The sequence below is a fragment of the Lepidochelys olivacea genome (genome assembly GCF_965140295.1).
Source record: "Lepidochelys olivacea isolate rLepOli2 genome assembly, chromosome: 3".
Taxonomy (NCBI): domain Eukaryota; kingdom Metazoa; phylum Chordata; order Testudines; family Cheloniidae; genus Lepidochelys; species Lepidochelys olivacea.
This window is the reverse complement of record NC_140413.1, coordinates 206,582,479-206,601,668: the sequence shown is the minus strand read 5'-3', so window position 1 is coordinate 206,601,668 and position 19,190 is coordinate 206,582,479. Positions and strand designations below refer to the sequence as shown.

Below are 19,190 nucleotides of genomic sequence, written 5' to 3'. Positions count from 1 at the left end.
GGATAGCCTTGTCCTTAATGCATCTCTGCAACTGTGCAATGCTTAATATGTGCAATAAAGTACTTCCTGAAAGAGGGAATCAGTCTTACGCTCTGAAGTATCTGATCTGGTTACTCTCTTATCATTGTTTCAGGCTGCACAACTGAAATTATTATCCATCTTCAAAGACAACATATTTTCTTAAAATAATTTAAGGCTGTAAATGCTCATTTGTTCTTTAGTAAAAAGCCTTATTGGAACCTTGCAATTATATTAAAAACAAATAAAACAAAACAAAACTGGAAGCCAGGAAATTCTAAGTGAGGGTTATATTTACATTTTTGAAAGTCTGGTTCCTGTGATTTTCAGGAAGCATTCCCACATCCCCATGTTTATCTGTGCACAACTGCTTTGGTACATTAAGGAAGAGGGCTTTCAAAGTCTTTGAAATCAGCTGGAGTGCAGAAGTTGGGAAATACACATGCTGATGGCGAAATTTCTAAAATTTGTAAAGAGCTCACAAGTGTCTGAGAAGTTCAAAAGATTTTGAGTATCTCCAACATGAACCATGCAACAATCCAAAAATAAGCACACAGAACCATATGAATTACCAGACTGGATCAGACATGCGGTCCTTCTAGACTAGTGACTCAGACAGTGGCCAGCACCAGATGCTTCAGAGGAATATGCAAGAAATCTGGAATAACCTGCCCATAGGGAAAGTTTCTTCCTAACCCTCAATAGTCAGGATTTGTTTCTGCCCTGAAACAGGGAGGTTTATATCCCTTCCAAAACTCTTGGTTTTTAATTCTTATTATTGTATCTCTGGATATTCTTGCTATCAATATAAATGTCCAATTCTTTTTTGAATCCTGCTAAGCTTTTGGCCTCAGTGTTATCTTGTGGCAGTGATTTCTACAAGTGAATTGTGCGCAGTGTGAAAAAATATTTCCTTTTTCACTTTTCAATTTCATTGAATACCGCCTTTGTTCTTGTGTTTGGAGAAAAGGCGAACAGAAGTTTCCAATCAACTTTCTAAATACCATTTTTTATATCTTTATCCCTCTTATTCATCTCCTCTCCAAAGTACACAGTTCCAGTCTTTTCACTCTCCCTTTGTAAGAATTTTCCCATGCCTCTAATGATTTTCCCTGCCCATATCCGAAGCCCTCCCTTTCTGACAGATACTGAAGATTGAAGATATTGAATCAGGGTGACTAGAACTGAATACAGCTATCCTGATAAGGGCTCACCTTTGATTTACATAATGGCATTGTAATATATACAGTATCATGCTTTATCCCATTTTGCTTTTTCAACTGCTACTGCATATTGAGTGGAGATTTTTCACTGAACAGTCTTCTGTCAAGACCTGGTCTTTTTCTTGAGTTGTTGCAGCTAATTTAGCATCCGTTAAGGTGTATGAGTAGTTCAGATTATTCTTTCCTATGTTAATTATTTTACAGTTGTCAACATTAAATTTCATCTGCCACCATGCTGCCAGTTCACAAGCTTGGATACATCCTGTGAAATTACTCTCTGTCTTGTCTAGTCTTGACTCACCTAAATAATTTTGTTTTATCTGCAAATTTTGCCACCATCTGCAAATCATTTATAAATATACTAAACAAGACCGGATTGACTTTGGAACCTGTTGGCACCCCACTGTTAACCTTTTACCATAATGAAAATTTACCATCCACTCCTACTCTTTCTTTTTTGTCTCTTACTCAGTTTCTGTTCCAGGACAGTATTTGGTGCCTCTCATTCCATGACTACTTAGGTTCTTTAGTAGACTTGTGAGGCATTTTATCAAAGACTTTTAAAAAGTCCAAATAAATGATGTCAACTAGTTCTCTTTTATCCACTATTTTATTGACATCATCAAAGAATTCTAATAAAGTCCTGATGCATAACTTTCCTTTGCAGAAGCTGTCTTTAAAAGCACTGGCTCTGACTGAGGACTGCTAAATAAAATAAATTTGCAGTGTCTGTAGGCCAAGGCACTTCTGAAATATGACACTGCAAAAAAGCATCAGAAGACTTCAAAAACACTTTCTCTCATTTTTCAGACACTCATATCCCTGAAATACCTTGTTCAATAAGAGAAAAATTTCCAAAAGCCACACAAAATTCTCTGGAAGGAGACATAAGAAACGGAAATAACCAGGCCTCTTTTCCAAAACAGGGTTTACTGTCTTTTATCATTTGAGAGAAGAATTTTGGAACTGGGCTCTGCCTCAAATTCTTAGTCCAAACGACTTCCTCATACCTAACCACAGATGGCAGAAGCAGATCAGCTTTATAGAGAATCTCTATAACCATCCCCCTGCTGAGAACTGGTACGGGAATCTCTGTTGTGCGTCCAGGTAGAGTCCAGGCACAGTTTGCCACACAGGACATGGAAAGTCTAGAGGGGAAAGTCCAGAGAGTCTGTTACATTGCCAGGTAAGCAGCCACAAACTAATCAGCGCAGGAATGTCATGACTAGACCCAATTCCACACATAACACATTACTTCAAATATTTGCAATGACATATGACTAAAAACGGTTTCATGAAATTCAACCACACTTTACATAAACATTCTCCTTTGCCTTCCAAGTAAGTTAGGTAATTTTGAGGCCAAATTAATTTTCCAAGTCCAGGTTTCAGGGGTGCTAAAATTAGGCTTTTTAAATAAAAGCTGGTTGCAACCTTCATAACATAGCGGCTATCACTCATCTATAATAAAATTTTGGGAGCAGAAAGAAAGTCTCTGAAATACTTTTGCTGTTAGACAGCAATGAATGACTTAGCCAACTTACTGAAAGATTTATATACATACATGTGTGTTAAAGAGCCTTAGTTTTCCAGGTATTCCAGGGCAGCAAATAGAGTAGTTAGGCATAGAATGCATACTGTGATAAAAGGAAACAATTTTATTCAGAAAGCAGAATTTGCTCTCATCTTACCTATAAAGATCTTTGATCAATCCCTCCTTCCAGCGAGAACAAAGATTATTAAGGACCCGCTCATGCTGGCCAAACAAACAAATGTAGTTGGAGACAGGGAAGGGCTCCTTTGAAAGGCAGGTAATGGTTTCTACAATACTGTACTGGTTCACATGTATCCTGAAGTAATTCCCCTTTGTTGCATCTCCTGTTATGATTTCCATCCCCTGGAACAAAAATAGTATGAATATTAAGAAAACTATTTAGACTGAGGGGACATTCTAATTGGCACATGTATCGTATCAGCTAACACTGTTGTTACACATCCTGATAGTTCACTAGCTCTTTCTGAAACTAAGAAGATTTTAGTAGCAAATAGCAGCTATAGGAAATGTAGTTTATAAAGCAAGGTGCCTTAGTAAAGCTGATGGCACAATAATAGAAATATACGACTGGAAGGGATCTTGAGAGGTCATCTAGTCCAGCCCCCTGATCTGAGGCAAGACCAAGTAAACGAAGACCATTTCTGACAGATGTTTGTGTAATCTATTCTTAAAAACTTCTGACAGAGATTCCTTTGGAAGCCTATTCCAGTGCTAAACTATCCTTATAATTAGAAAGTTTTTTCCTAATATCTAATTTTAATCTCCTTTACTGCAGCTTAAGTCCACTACTTCTTGTTCTACCTTCAGTAGACATGGAGAACAATTGATCACTATCCTCTTTAGAGCAGCCCTTACCATATTTGGACACTGTTATCAGATCTCCATTCCGCCTTCTTTTCTCAAGACTAAACATGCCCAGGTTTTGTAACCTTTCCTCATTGGTCAGGTTTTTTAAACCTTTGATCATTTTTGTTTCCCTCCGCACTCTCTCCAGTTTGTTAATATCTTTCTTAAAGTGCGGAGACTAGACCTGGACACAATGCTCCAGCTGAGGACTCACCAGTGTCCAGCAGAGTGGGACAATTAGCTCCCATATCTTACATTCAACACTCATGTTATTACACCCCAGAAAGATATTAGCCTTTTTGCAACTGCATCACATTGTTCACTCATATTCAATTTGAGATCCACTATAACCCCTAGACCATTTTTCAGCAGTACTATTGCCTAGCCTGTTATTCCCTATTTTGTAGTTGTGCATTTAATTTTTCCTTCCTGAGTGTAGTACTTTGCACCTGTCTTTACTGAATTTCATCTTGTTGATTCAGACCAATTCTCCAAATTATCAAGGTCATTTTGAATTCTAATCCTGTCCTCCAAAGTGCTAGCAACCCCTCCAAACATGGTGTCAGTCATAAATTTTATAACCACTCTCTCTAATTCATTATCCATGTCATTAAAAAATATTGACTGTATTAGACCTCAAGACAGACCACTGCAAGATCCAATAGACACATTCCCCCAGATTGACAGCACCCACTGATAACTACTCTTTGAGTATGTGCTTTCAATCAGTTATGCATCCACTTTATAATAATTTCATCTAGACCACGTTTCCCTAATTTGCTTATGAGAAAGTCATGTGGGAATGAGTCAATCATTATGATATATCACGTCTATAGCTTCCCATCTATCCACTAGGCCAGTATCCCTGTCAAAGAAGGGAATTAGGCTGGTTTGGCATGATTTGTTCTTGACAAATCCATGTTGCCTATTACTTACACCCTATTATCCCTTAAGTACGTACAAACTGATTGTTTAATAATTTGTTCCAGAAACTTTCCATTATTGAAGTTAGTCTATAATTTCCCAGGCTCTCTTTGTTGGTACTATATTTTCCCTTCTCCAGTTCTCTGGGATCTCAACCATTCTCTATGAGTTCTCAAAGATAATCCAAAGTTGCTTCAGCTAGTTCCTTAAGTATCCTAAGATCAATGTCATTAGGTCCTGTTGACTTGAATACCTCTAACCTATCTAAATGTTCTTTAACCTGTTCTTTCCCTATTTTGGCTTTTGTTCCTTCCCCCTTGTTAATATGAATTGTGTTGAATATTTGGTCACTATTAACCTTTTTAGTGAAGACTGGAGCAAAATAGGCATTAAACAATGTAGCCTGCTTGATGGCATCAATTATTAGCTCTCCTTCCCCACGAAGCAGAGTACTTACACTTTCCTTCATCTTTTTCTTGCTCCTAATGTATTAATAGAATGTCATCTTATTACCTTTTATATGCCTCTTGCTAGGTGTACCTGAGGCCTTCTGATTTCGTGAATTAGCCTTTTTGATTTTGTCCCTGCTAATCCTTTGTACTCCTCTTCAGCAGTCTATCCATGTTTCCACTTTTTGTAGGACTCCCTTTTGATTTTCAGGTCATTAAAGACTTCCTGATGGAGCCACGCTGGCTTCTGACTACTCATCCTATCTTTCCTTTGCCTCAAGATAGCTTGCTGTTGCTTCTTTAATATTGTTGCTTTAAGAAACTACCAGCTCTTCTGAACTCCTTTCTCCCTTAGATTTTCTTTCCATGGGACCTCACCTACCAGGTCTCTGAATCTGTTAAAGTCTGCTTTTTGATGCCCATTGTCCTTAATCTGCTGCACTCACTTCTTCCTTTCCTTAATATCATGAGATCTATCATTTCATGCTCACTTTCACCGAAACTGCCTTCAACTTTTCAGACTCTCAACCATTTCCTCCCTGTTAGTCAGAATGAAGTCTAAAAATGGCCATTTGCCTGCTGTGGCACCTCTTTGAAGTCAGTGGGGACCTAGATGGTATAGAAGTCTGCCTGCATGCGATCAATTGGAAGATTCAGACTTAAGCTCTTTTATTTACTTTTATTATCAAAAATAGCTTACAGTAACAAGGGACAGTGGATTAAAAAAACTACTATTATGATGCAAGAATAGCCAAGTCAGTAACCAGACAGAAATAAAAGGAAACTCATTTAGCATTGCTAACAGTATAAGAAAAGACACAAAGTCCAGTATTTTAGCATAATTAAATTACACAAAAATTTAGTGAATTACAAAAGAATGTAAAGGTTAAAACAGGTGCATTGAGCAAATATCTCTTAACCAAGCATTTTGGTTTTCTGCAGCGATTTTGTTGAGCAATGACCTTGATATAAGATTTTTTTTTTCCTGGAGTTGATTTGGAATTGCTATTATCCAAAGATAACAGTGACCTCACATAGATGTTAAACCACATTAGTAAATATTCTCTTTGGTAAATCACTGTTTATTATTACTTTAATATAGTTGTACTAACTTTAGAAATGCATATTACACTTTTAGCCATCCCAGCCTTTAGGGTAAACTGTATTTATCAACTACAGTATCTAAAAATTATACTTTCGTCTTGACAAGCTGCAAGAGCAGTTATCATCTAGTCATGCAATTCTTTCACCATATTCATCTGTTCAGGTGCTACATCTATGTAGGTTTTTCTATGACCTCCATCACTGAAGTACTAGAGCACCTCCTAAAATTACAGAGCCAAATCCTCAACTTGTGTAAATCAACATAGTTCTGTCGAAAATAATGATGCTATGTAGATTTACACCAGCTGAGGATCTGGCCCAAAAAGCGTACAAATGAAGGTATACTTATTGAACTCGCTTTTCCTTCTACTCAGCAGAGGATGCTTATTGTTTCTATTTTGCTTGAATTTTGTGAGAAATAACCCCGCAGAGCAGCCTTTTAAACTGCCAAAAGGTAGTGTGGTCTAGTGGATGGGGCACTATATTGGGACTAGGAAACCTGGTTCTACTCCCAGTTCTACCGTAGACATGCCACGTGACCTTGGATAAATCACTTACCCACTCTCTTTCGGAGATGCAGTCTGTTTGATCTATTTAAATGGTAAATTCTTCATAGCAGGGACTGTTTCTTACTATATTTTTCTAAAATTCCCAGCACTATGTGACCCCAATCCTCGCTGGAGACTCTAGGCTTTACTGTAAGACCACTACAACTGAAATACTAATGGTGTTGGAGGTTAATTCTGGTGTGACTGTGCTTTCTTTCACTTAGCCAAAATCAATCAGCTACCGAATGAATAGACAAAAGATAATCATGCATTTTAAACCTCATATATCAGTGTTGTGGCCAAATATTTCACAGGTATATTTTGAGCTGTGCTCATGTTCTAGTTTTGTAAAATTAGTTGCTAGGTTACAGCAAGCTCTCTTACTCCCACAGCGTTTTGCTAGTTCTTCTCATTTCTTTCTGCAGTATGTTCTTTGATGATGTACATGAAGTGTTTGGAATGTTTTAAAAGATGTTATCTTTTAAGAGGACTGTGAACAAGTCAAAAGGTGCAGTGAAAGAGTTCTAATAATGCTTTTGGTATTTAGAGTAGAGGAGACACTCCTTGTGAGGCCTCCCCCAAAAGGGCTGTTGTAAGGTTCCTTCTGGATCCATGACACAGAACCCAAAAGAGAGGGGGACCAATGATTTGATTTTCATAGCTTCTTCTAAGTCAGTGGTTCCCAAACTTTAACAGCCTGCGAACCCCTTTCACTAAATTGTGAAATCTCGTGAACCCCCTCCTAAAAATGAACATTTCCAGAGATTTAAGTTTAAATTTCTTCCGCATTCCGTGGGGCTCCTGCTGCTGGACCCCACTGACCGCCCTGGTCAACTGAGTTCAACTGAGCTCGGGCTGCAGGTCCCGCTGACCATCGGGGCTTGGGCTGCCAGCCCTGCATGGAACGCTGGGGTTCAGGCTGCTGACTCCCACACTCACGGGGGCGGGGCTCAGGCTGCCAGCCCCAACTGCCCGGCCCCACTCTCCCTGGGGTTCGGGCTGCCAGCTCCGCCACTGATGGGGGCAGGGCTCGGGCTGCCAGCCCCAACTGCCCAGCCCCGCTCTTTCTGGGGCTTGGGCTGCCAGCCCTGCGCGGAGCGCTGGGGTTCGGGCTGCCAGCTCTCCCGCTGACAGGGGCAGGGCTCGGGCTGCCAGCCCCAACTGCCCAGCCCCGCTCTTTCTGGGGCTCGGGCTGCTAGCCCCGCGCTGAGCTCTGGGGTTCGGGCTGCCAGCTCTCCCGCTGACAGGGGCAGGGCTCGGGCTGCCAGCCCCAACTGCCCTGCCCCGCTCTCCCTGGGGCTCAGGCTATCTGCCCTGCAACTGGATCTCACCTGTTGCCTCCAATGCCTGGGGTCCTCTGGCCGCCATTAGTGAAATTTTTCTGGCAAACCCCCCTGTAACGTTCTGCAAACCCCAGTTTGGGAACCACCGTTCTAAGTCTATCTCTCCCCTTTAAACTCTCTGTTCTTACTAAGGATCTCTGAACTTAGGGAACCAAAAACCCCTGAAAAGCTATGAGGGTTCTGTTGGCCTCATGCCATGAGTGAAGGTGTTGCACAGATGGTATCTTAGAGAATCAGTCCTTTTAGGTTGTTTGTGTGTATATTGTATTTGTAGTATGCCTGTGAATTTAGGTTTCTGGTAAATGAAAAGCTAAAAATGCCTTAAAGACACTGGTAATAAAGAATCACAGTTCATGGATCTATTGATAAAAGCCCTGATTCAGGAAAGCTTTTAAGCATATACTTAAGTCCATCATTATTCAGGCCATTACTCAAGCACATGGTACTTAAGTAATGTCCTGAATAAGAATGCGTTCCTGAATCAAGGGCAAAGCAAAGAAAAAATCCGTAATAATACTTACATAATTAGGCTGTGCAATTTGTACATCCAAGCGTGTAGGGATTCCTGGTTTGGAAATATGCAAGTAATTATAACCTCCGGGAAGAACACCTCCTACCACAGAGAAAACAGCTAAGATTAATATCTTTGTTAATGTTGTAAATCACAATTTATTTATTCAGCCATAAAACAAAACAAGCAAGTTTGACCCAAGTCATATGTTATTTACTAAAGAACTCCTCAGAGAAAAGGAAAATGTTGCTTTTTGATGGCATTCATATTGTGTATGTTTTTGTATTTTTGTGTATTTCAGTGCAATAGTCACACTGGGCCAGATTCTGATCCCAGTTATATTGGTGTTAAAATGGAATATAGCCACTGATTTCAGTGGAATTATTCCAGATTTACAACTGTGTAAATGACATCATAATCTGGTCCATTATTAGTAAATAATATATTATTTATATTTCTTTTGGTAACTGGTAAGATGTAGTACGCAACTAAAGACAAACTACGGACAGTGCATCTCAAAGGACACATTTTCAAAGATATGTGCAGCATGTAACTCTTGCAAATAACATACACAGTTATGCACAAATATACATCAACAAAGCAATGGATTTGTGCATATATATTGCGATATCCTGTCCCTTTAAATGTTTGGACACACTACACTTCCCCCTTCCCAGTGGCCTCACTTTTGTGTTGGTTTTAGTTTTGCTGCCAGAATGATAAAGCTACCATTATAGCAGACAGCTGTGTTTCTATCCATGCCTTCTGTGTCTATCTCCTTCTCTGCTGGGTCCAAATATAACATATTGGTTATAAGGACCCTCTATCCCACGAGTGTCCAGTGCTGCCATTTTCTTAAAAAGAAGAAGAAAAAGTAAACAGATAATATTTTAAGAATGGAAAAAACTTCTAGAAACAAGGTGGCAGACTGCTGCTGCATTGTGCTTCAGGCATAGCTGGAACCAGCCAGCTAGAGAGGAGGAAGTAGGCAATTAGAAGTAGAACAAAGGAAGAGGTTTCTGCCATTGCTGCTGAGCTGCCAGAATTGTTTAAACAGAGCAGTGATGAGTAGGGTTGCCAACCCTCCAGGATTGGTCTGGAGTCTCTGGGATTAAAGATGAATCTGTAATTAAAGATTATGTCATGTGATGAAATCTCCAGGAATACATCCAACCAACACTGGCAACCCTAGTGATGGGGAAACAAGCAGCCATCTTGGCTGAACCATGTGCAAGCAGGCAGGGAGACAGATTTATCCTGTACTGAGGGTTTCACCCAGCAGAGGGTGCCCAACTGCAGCCAAAGGAAGAATTCTGCATTCTGCAGTGTAGGCACTCAGCAAGCAGAAGTTGATCAAGCACAGATAGCACTCTCGTCAACCCAAAGAAACTTCCAATGAAGTGTTTTATCTCTGTTTGATGTATTGGTTACCCATTACTAGCACAGACTTCAACAAAGAAAGTGCTAAGGTTGATGCTTTCTCTTGTGAAGGGAATGGTAATAAAAGGCACAGTGTTAGGACATAAGAATCCCCAGTTTACACAGTTCGTGTCAGGTCAATGTGAATTATCTGTGAATCATGGTTGCATCTTACGGGGAATGCGAGTGATCTTTCCAGAATCACTTCAACCTCTGGTTTTAGAAGGTCATCACAAAGATCATTGTGGCATTGTTTGGATGAAGACAATAGCCTAGAGTCATGTCTGCTGGCCAAGGATCAACAAAGACGTTGAGAGGAAGATCAAGTGCTATGCTATGTGTTAGCAAATTCAGCATGATCCTGGCCCAGTTCATCTATATCCTTGGTCTTGGCCTCAGACTCCTTGGACACGTATTCACATGGACTTTGCTGGACCATGAGAAGGTTACATACTTTTGGTTGTAGTTGATGCCCATTTGAAATGGCCATAAGTTTTCAGAATGACTTCTACTACAGCTACCAAGACCATTGGACACCTTTGTACCTTGTTTAATCAATTTGGTTTATTGTTACAGTTGGTGAGTGACAACTGACCTCAACTGTGTTCTGGAGAATTTCAGAGGTCCCTAGCTTCAAATGGAATGATCATATATGCTCTGTTCCATACCATCCTGCAACAAATGGACTACCAGAACATTTTGTACAGACACTTAACCATGCCTTAAGAGCTAATGTATTTTGAGTCATCAGCAGAAATTAGACAATTTCTTGCTTGTCTACAGAAATGCCCCACATGCCACTATCCAGGAGTCACCTGCAACTCTTTTCTTGAAGCGATCTTTGCATACCTGTTGGTGTGCATCCTGATGGTGCCTCTGGTGCAGCCAAATCCCAAGCTGTGCATATTGATCAATGATGTGAGATTTGTCAGAATTCTTTTGAAGCAGGAGACTTAGTGTGGACTTGCAAATATGGTTGTGGAATTAAATGGGTACCTGGAGATCTTGTAAAATTCATGGGATCTGTTTTGTCTGTGGTGAAACTATCCAGTGGTACTCTATTGATTGACATATGGATCAATTGCAGTCTCAGCAAGTACCAAAATCCAAGGATGTTCCAGTAGGATTTTCTGTTCCTCTGATTGAATCATCTCCAGTTAAAACTACTAATTTTGATGGCTTGGTGAAAGAAACTTTGGTATCTGGTCTAGTTGATTCCTTACCAGGTCCAACTGATTCCTTATCATCCGCTGTTCCTGTTGTTCAGCACACTGCCCCACCACCATCACCATGTTATCACAAAAGAGTGTGAACATCGGTGGTGCATCTGAATTTATAAATTGTTTAGTTAGTGATTTGCTATTCCAGGGCAGAATAATCCCATGCAATTTAAGAGTCTGAGGTAGGCCACCTGTAACCTCTAACTGGGTTATAGAGTGTTTTTTGTTAGTCATGTAAATGATAATGTATATATGTTTGTGAAGTTCTTTAAAGTAGGGTGGAGGAATGTGATGTCCTGTCCCTTTAAACATTTGGGTGCTCTGCAGTCCCCTTGCCTCACTTTCCCATTGGTTTCAGTTTTGCTGCCAGAACAATAAATCTACCACCACAGCAGACAGCTGTTTTTCTATCTGCTCCCTCTGTGACTATCTCCTTCTCTGCCGGTCCAATTATAACATATATCAGACATACTACATGTGCAAATAGATCAGAGGACACATTTTACTTGCAGTTACCCCATTTGCATACACTACTGTGATTTTTTAAGGGGCCCAAAGGCCTGCACGCATTGGCTGAAATCATACCTGCACACAGGGCCAACTCCACAGGCTCTGTGAACCAGTCAACTCAGCCTTGAGCACTAGTGCTGGCTCTCTGTGTAGGGGTGAATTTCACACAATGTGGTTGATCCATTGCAAAGGATTTTGAAAGTTTGGCCCCCAAAATGTCAGCTACCCAGTTTGTTTCAGATTAACTATATTTTGGAAATCTCACAAGTCTAAGTGTTTTTTTACAAAATTTCTGTTACCGCCAGGATTTGGCTCGATGTGAAATAACAAGAGAATAGAATTTCTTGGTATATTCTGAACCTTCTGTTTTGGGACTAAACCAGGAAGTGCAGAGACACACTAAAATGTAACCTTCTATGTGTTACTAGGAATCATTTACAGCAGATTTCAGCATCAAAACTGATTCCTTTGGGGCAAGATTAGAGAAAAAGTTATTTTATTGAACTTGTTGGCTCAGTCCCTAATAAGAACAAGGATAAATCACAGATAGCAAGAAACTGAGTTGTTTCATAAGAGTTTGTTGCTGACAATTAGATCATGAATATGAAATTCTCAGAAAATTCAATCAGTCAAAGGCAGTGGTGAGCTGGAGCCAGTTTGTACCGGTTCGCTAGAACCGGTTGTTAAATTTAGAAGGCCTTTTAGAACCGGTTGTTCTGCGAGGGACAACCGGTTCTAAAAGGGCTTCTAAATTTAACTTGGCAAAAGTGGCACCTTAGGTGCCGACTCCACGGGTGCTCCAGACCTGGAGCCCCCACGGGGAAAATTTGGTGGGTGCAGAGCACCCACCGGCAGCTCCCCACCCCACCTCACCTCTGCTGTGCCTCCGCCTCCTCCCCTGAATGCGCCACCCCACTCTGCTTCTCTGCCCCCGCCCCCCCCGGCTTCCCGCGAATCAGCTGTTCGTGCAGGAAGCCGGGGCAGGCTGAGAAGCAAGCCACAGCTTCCCGCTCAGGCCCAGGGAGGCAGATCAGAGGTGAGCTCGGGCGGGGGGGGGACGGGACGCGAGGAAGGCCGTCCGCGACACAGCAGGTAAGCCGGGGCGGGGGGGGGGCGGCGCAGGGGAACCACTCCCCACCCCAGTCACCTCCACCACCCTCGGCCTGAGCAGGAAGCCGTGGCATGCTTCTCAGCCCTCCCTGGCTTCCCGCCGAACAGCTGATTCGCGGGAAGCCGGGGGGGGGGATGCCGCGGAGAAGCAGAGCGGGGTGGTGGGTTCAGGGGAGGAGGCGGAGCGGAGGTGAGGTGGGGCTGGGTGCGGGGTGGGGAGCTGCCAGTGGGTGCTCTGCACCCACCAATTTTTCCCCGTGGGTGCTCCAGCCCCAGAGCACCCAGGGAGTCGGCGCCTAAGGCGCCACTTTTGATGTGATCAGTAGGGGGAGTGGCTGCTCCCCCTGCTCCCCCCCAGCTATGCTCCCCCACTCCTAGGAGCCAGAGGGACCTGCCGGATGCTTTCTGGGAGCTGCCCCAGGTAAGCACTGCCGGGACTCCCCACCTTGCCCACCGGCAGGTGCCTCTGGCTCTTAGGGGTGGGGTGGGCACCCACTACGGTGGCCCACGAGACCCTCCTGCCTGGTTCTGGGGGCAGTCAGGGGACAGGGGTTGATGGGGCAGGGGCGTCAAGGAATGTGGGGGGGTTGGATGGGGCAGGAGTCCCGGGGGGCAGAGGTGGGCAACGACCCCCTCGTGGGGTGAGGAGGGAACCCGTTGTTAAGATTTTGGCAGCTCATCACTGGTCAAAGGTGTAAACTGCAAGGTTGGGAGAGGCAAATCTGAAAGATTTCAAGTACTGTAGGCTAAAAACTTGTATGTGTTGTTACAAGCTAAGTATAAGTGGTCTAATTAGCTGCACTACATGTTCTCATCAAACAGTGTTAAGCTAGACACACCTTTATCATCAAGAATTGAGTCTAAGGATAGAGATGAAGAATTAACAGCAAACAAATGGAACAGAGAACTAGTTTGATGGTAGTAAAAGTGTGAGGACATGGAGTCTTCCTTCACTAGCATGGTTAACTATAAATAAAGTAACATTACTCCTGCTGCAGGTACCCATCAGCTCAGGTGTACAGCATAAAATTTACTACAGTTCAACAATTTGTTACTTAATATTTACTTATACAAAAAATACCAACAATAATAATATAATTCATGCCATACTATGGCATTTTGTACTACAGAAGAAAGTACTGAAGAAAACATAGAAGTGTAACAGACTGAAGAATTTGTTTTTGACATACCTTGAATTTTACATCCCTTGTACATAGGTATGAGTCTATCCAGATCTTCTGGTGGCTCAGAAACTGGCTCAAGAGTTGGATCAAAGAGATTCAGCATAGCTGCAGCAAGCTGGAAACCGATCTCTTTCGAACTGAAATTGCTGTGTGTCCATTCATTTGCATAATATATATTGGAGAACTTGGTTAAAGGACCTGCTGCTCTGATACTAACGTCATTAGTATGGAAGTTGGCATCAATAACAAGTCTTCCATCATAAACAAGGCACGCATCATTAATCGCCTTGAAGGTTTCATAATCCACTCCCTTGTTGGAAAAGTTAAAGAATGCCTAAAAAGATGTAATAAGTGTAGGTCATACTACATTAGTCATTGTCTAATACAATAAATGAGGTTGTGTGACTCATTATTTCATGTGATTTATTTATTTTACAAACTACAGCACAAAATACAACATGACTTTGTATACCCTGATGTGGCCTACTGACCAAATTTTGAGATTAATTAAAAGTAAAAGGGACCCAAAGAGCTGAGATTTATTGAGCTAAGAGTATTCATAATTTCTTACTTTCTGGTTAAAGAGATGTACTGTATTTTAATAGCTATATATTATTTAGTACTTTAAATATCCTGAACTTAAGTACATATTTTATCTTTGTCATTACAAGTATATGATAAAGAACACAAGGCTTTACAAAACTCTCCCCCACACAACATACAAGCCAAATTTAAAAACAGTGTACTTGAAAATAACACAATTTCATGCCTTTGAAAAGGTATTTGTTCATTACACATATTTTTGTATGCTAAAGCTATAATATTTATGAGAAACCAAAACTATCATGTTTGTCAGATTAGTTTGTATACTCTGTAGATATGATGATATTCTATTTTTCAACTAACAAATGTTTGGGTTAATTTCAAACATTTATTAGTACATGAAGATGAATGATAAAATATAAACTAGTTAAGTAAAAGATTTTTCCATCAGAATTATGAGGTGCTAGCTTTCTATTTAAGTTTTCTTGATTATATGTCATGTTCTTTCTTCAACAAGGTTTGCATCTCTTTCTAACTTAACATTTTTTTTACTTTTATTTACAGCACAAAAACAAAAACAATGAAAAAAACAGTTACCTACCTTTCATAACTGTTGTTTTTTGAGATGTGTCACTCATGTCCATTCCATTCTAGGTGGGTGCACTGTCACGTGCAGTCATTGGAGATTTTTGCCTTAGCAGTATCCGTAGGTTCGGCTGTGGCACCCTCTGGAGTGCCGCACTCATGTGTCGATATATTAGGCACCACCAGCCCTATGCCCTTTCAGGTCCTTCTTGCCAGCAACTCTGACAGAGGGGCAGGAGAGCAGATAATGGAATGGACATGAGCAACACATCTTGAAGAACAACAGTCACAAAAGGTAGGTAACTGTTTTTTCTTCGAGTGCTTGCTCATGTCGATTCCATTCTAGGTGACTCACAAAGAGTATCCCTAGAGGCAGGCTCAGAGTTCATGGCCGTGCGGCTTGCAACACTGCTCTACCAAAGCCAGCATCGTCTTGGGCCTGCTGGGTAAGTGCATATTAAGCCGTAAATGTCTGAAAGCTTTGTTGTGTAGACATAGCCTAACTTACTAACTACACTACTTAACAGGTACTTACTAACTAACTACTGTGAACAAACTGTTTACAAGACGCTAAGAGCTGGAAGAAAGGAGAGAACCGCTAACCACTTGCTAGGCAAGGGAAAGGCCTCCAACCAACCGCCACAGGTGGTAAGAAGGTACGGAGAGGGCGTAGGGCCAGCAGCGCCTAATATACCAACGCATGAGCGCAGCACTCCCGAGGGAGCCACAGCTGACCCTACGGATACCATTAAGGCAAACATCTCTGACAACTGTGTACATGGGCGCGTACACATCTAGAATGGAATCGACATGAGCAAGCACTTGAAGAAGAATAAAAAGTTAGTAAATTCAAAACTGATAAAAGGAAATGTTATAACACAATGTCTACTTAGACTGTTTTCAGAGTGGTAGTCATGTTAGTCTGTATCAGCAAAAAAAAAAACAAAAACGAGGAGTACTTGTGGCACCTTAGAGACTAACAAATTTATTTGGGCATAAGCTTTCGTGGGCTAAAATCAGATGCATCTAATGAAGTGGGTTTTAGCCCACAAAAGCTTATGCCCAAATAAATTTGTTAGTCTCTAAGGTGCCACAAGTACTCCTCGTTTTTTTTCTTTTACTTAGACTGTGGAACTCATAGCCACTGGAAGCTATTGAGGCCAAGAATTTAGCAAGATTGATAGAGGTATTAGATATTTATATGCATAGCAAGAATATCCAGATTATAATTAATTATGATGAAAATTTTGGAAGGGTTATTAAACCTCATGCTTCAAAGCTTAAGAAAATCTCTAATAATTAGGGATCAGGATGAGACCTACGAGGGGTGTCAGATTATCCCACATCTGCCAACTGTGGGGTTCTTGCTCCTTCCTTTGAAGCATCTGGTGGAATATAACACCCCTGGTGTCAAGCTGCAGGATTTTTCTAGTCAGCAGTCCCATTGGGGCCAATTGCCCCCAGGGCCCTGCGGAGGATTTTAAGGGTATAAAAGGGATGTGTGTGGCCCCATCTGCCCTTCAGTTCCTTCCCTAATTTTGAAATTCTTTATCTGAGACTGTGAAGAAAGGGGAGGCTGGGCAGGTAGTATGACTATTCAGAGAATACTCTCAAGGAACAAGTTACTGGTAAGCAACCTCTCTTCTTCAAGTGCCCTCTGCATATGCCCCACTTTTGGGGAAATTAGTAAGCAGTTCAGCTCCCTAGGAGACATTCTAGGCAAATGAGGACTTTAAACCTGCCCAAACTGGCATCAGCTGTAGATGGCAGTCCAAGAGCGTATTGGAAGTGGCCACTGTTTCACACTCCCACATCAGACTGCAGTGAGGGACATTTCCCTCCCTGCAAAATATGTACATTTACAGCTTCAAGCAAGAACTTAACAAATTCTACAAAAAATAGGAGAGCTGCAATGGATGCTGTCTTCAAATTAGTTGAATACTTTTGATATAACTGGGTGAATGAACTCTTGGCATATTTTAATAGGGATGTAAAAGAGACTTTGGGAAATGCAGACAGATTAGAGGCCTATTCGCGGTAGAAATGGAGATGACTTTAGACTGACAATGGGAATTTGAGGGTACCAACTGTCACAATCACATTTCACATATAGACTACAGTTTCCAGAGGACTGGTCATGTGGTTTGTGCCTCAGTAAGTCTGGTCAGTAGCTATGACTATGAGTAAAAGTCTTTTCCTCAAGTGCATGGTGCGAACAATACTCTGACAACTAGCAGAGCAAGAGCTTCGACACACAAGGCTTCATCCCAAATCAAATGAGACACTGGCACAAGAGGACATATCCCCTGGGCAGGTAAATGTATTCATCTACCTTGGGGTACTCACAACAGAAGAATCCTGCTACAAAGAAATCCAGAGTCATTTGGAGCAGCCATGAAGGTAAGGCAGCTACCTCAATTAACCCCTGTGGTACATGGACCAATCCTTCCAAAACCTAGGATATTGCCAAGTGAGTGAGGACCTGTTGACCCAAGCATATGAGCGTAAAAGCTGAAATTACAACCCATGCAGTCTGGATGAACTCATATCACAGTTCTGAATGTTTGAAGTGCAATAGATTGTTTGGTCAAAAATTACCTTTTTGATAAAAAGAAAAAAGAAAAACCATACTAGACATCTGAAAAATGCTCTCATCAATCATGTCAGCAATCTAGATCTCAGGGTGTTCACCCAAGATGATTCAGGATCAGTGGAAATTTGGATCAGGCCTTGAATGCAAACATATTACAAGTAGACTTGGAAGGATTAGATTTTTTTTATCAGTAAATGCTAATTAATGTCCATTTCACCAGACACACACAAACAGAGAAAAAAATTTCCATCAATAATAAAAATTTACTGATAGTCAAAGAAAGAACATTTTTGCTAGAGAGCTTATTAGAGTTTAAATCTAAAAACTTTACATTGATGTTGATGGTTTGTGTATTAATGATTAAAAAGCTTTATCTTTTTGAATCTTAGTCTCTGCTGTCATTAAATAATTATTGTCTGACTCCAAACACCATTGTCTGACCTCCCATAATTTTCCACAACTGTGAAATTTAAAAGTGATAAAAATCAGCAAAAAATTCTTAACCCATAATTTTGTACAACCATGAAAATTTAAATTGATAAAAATAGTAAAAAATGCTTAAAAATAAGCTTTGACATTATCCATCAAAATTATTTAAACAAATCAAATGCTGCCAAGTCTAATAATAAGTGAGGAAAAGAAACAAATTAAAAAAGGCATGGAAGGGGCTGGGTGAAACAAGGATTGATCAATAATGAGAGCAGTTACACAATTAAGATATGAACATGCCTTGATTGTCCCACATAGTTTTTAACGTAGGTGACATGGCAGAAGCGAGACTTTTGGAAGAATGTTATTGAGGAGAGACTTGTGACTTGGCATTAAGATTTGGAGAAAGCATTCCATCCACATGGGGCGGCATGGAAGAGAACATAGAGGCTGCAATGGGAGAGGGAAATGAAGGGCGCATGGAGTTTGGCACCTTGGCATAGCAGAGGCACTGCAGAAGGAGATAAGCGTTCCTATGATGTATGTATGCTTCTTCATACATTAAAACATTTAATCAGTACAGTATTATTAAAGGAATACTAACAATGGTAGGTCTAAAATTAGACTTACCAGCTGTATAATATCCGTCAAGAGGGGGCAAGAAAATTGTACGTTTTGGTATGCTGCCTGCTACCATGCATGACACTCTATGAGCCACTTTGTCCCCTGGCTGGGAAGGCAGGCGGTTGCAATGAGACAGTTCTCTGGAACAGGCTCTGATTCTCAGTGTCTGGGCTTCTCTCACCCAGATGACTGAGTGCAGAGCAGAGCCTCGCCTCGCCAAACAGGGATGGGGCGGGGCCAGGAGGAGAGGAGATCAGTCCCTGACATCAGCAGCAACTAAAGCAGGACTCTTTCTCCCATCTTTGGGGTGAGAAAAGCATGGAGTTGGGAAGTGACTATGGCAGACTCATCGCAGGGGGAGAGCTGGGAAAGGCAATGAAGTTGGAGGGGCAAACAGAAAGGGAGAGACAAAAAAGTAGGTGAGAGGGGCGAATGATGGAACAATAGGGGCA

General features: G+C 41.3%; 1 protein-coding gene across 2 annotated transcripts in view; it reads right to left on the bottom strand.

Annotated features, from left to right (window-relative positions):
- Positions 1-19,190, bottom strand: part of CFAP61 (cilia and flagella associated protein 61) — a 216,470-nt gene that overhangs the window by 35,448 nt on the left and 161,832 nt on the right. For both annotated transcript variants that reach the window (XM_084623095.1, XM_084623096.1), the window contains exons 23-25: positions 13,971-14,298; positions 8,532-8,623; positions 2,933-3,138 (exon numbers count right to left, since the gene is read on the bottom strand). In XM_084623095.1, the coding sequence (XP_084479221.1) occupies positions 2,933-3,138; positions 8,532-8,623; positions 13,971-14,298 (626 nt within the window). The remainder of the gene's footprint in view (positions 1-2,932; positions 3,139-8,531; positions 8,624-13,970; positions 14,299-19,190) is intronic.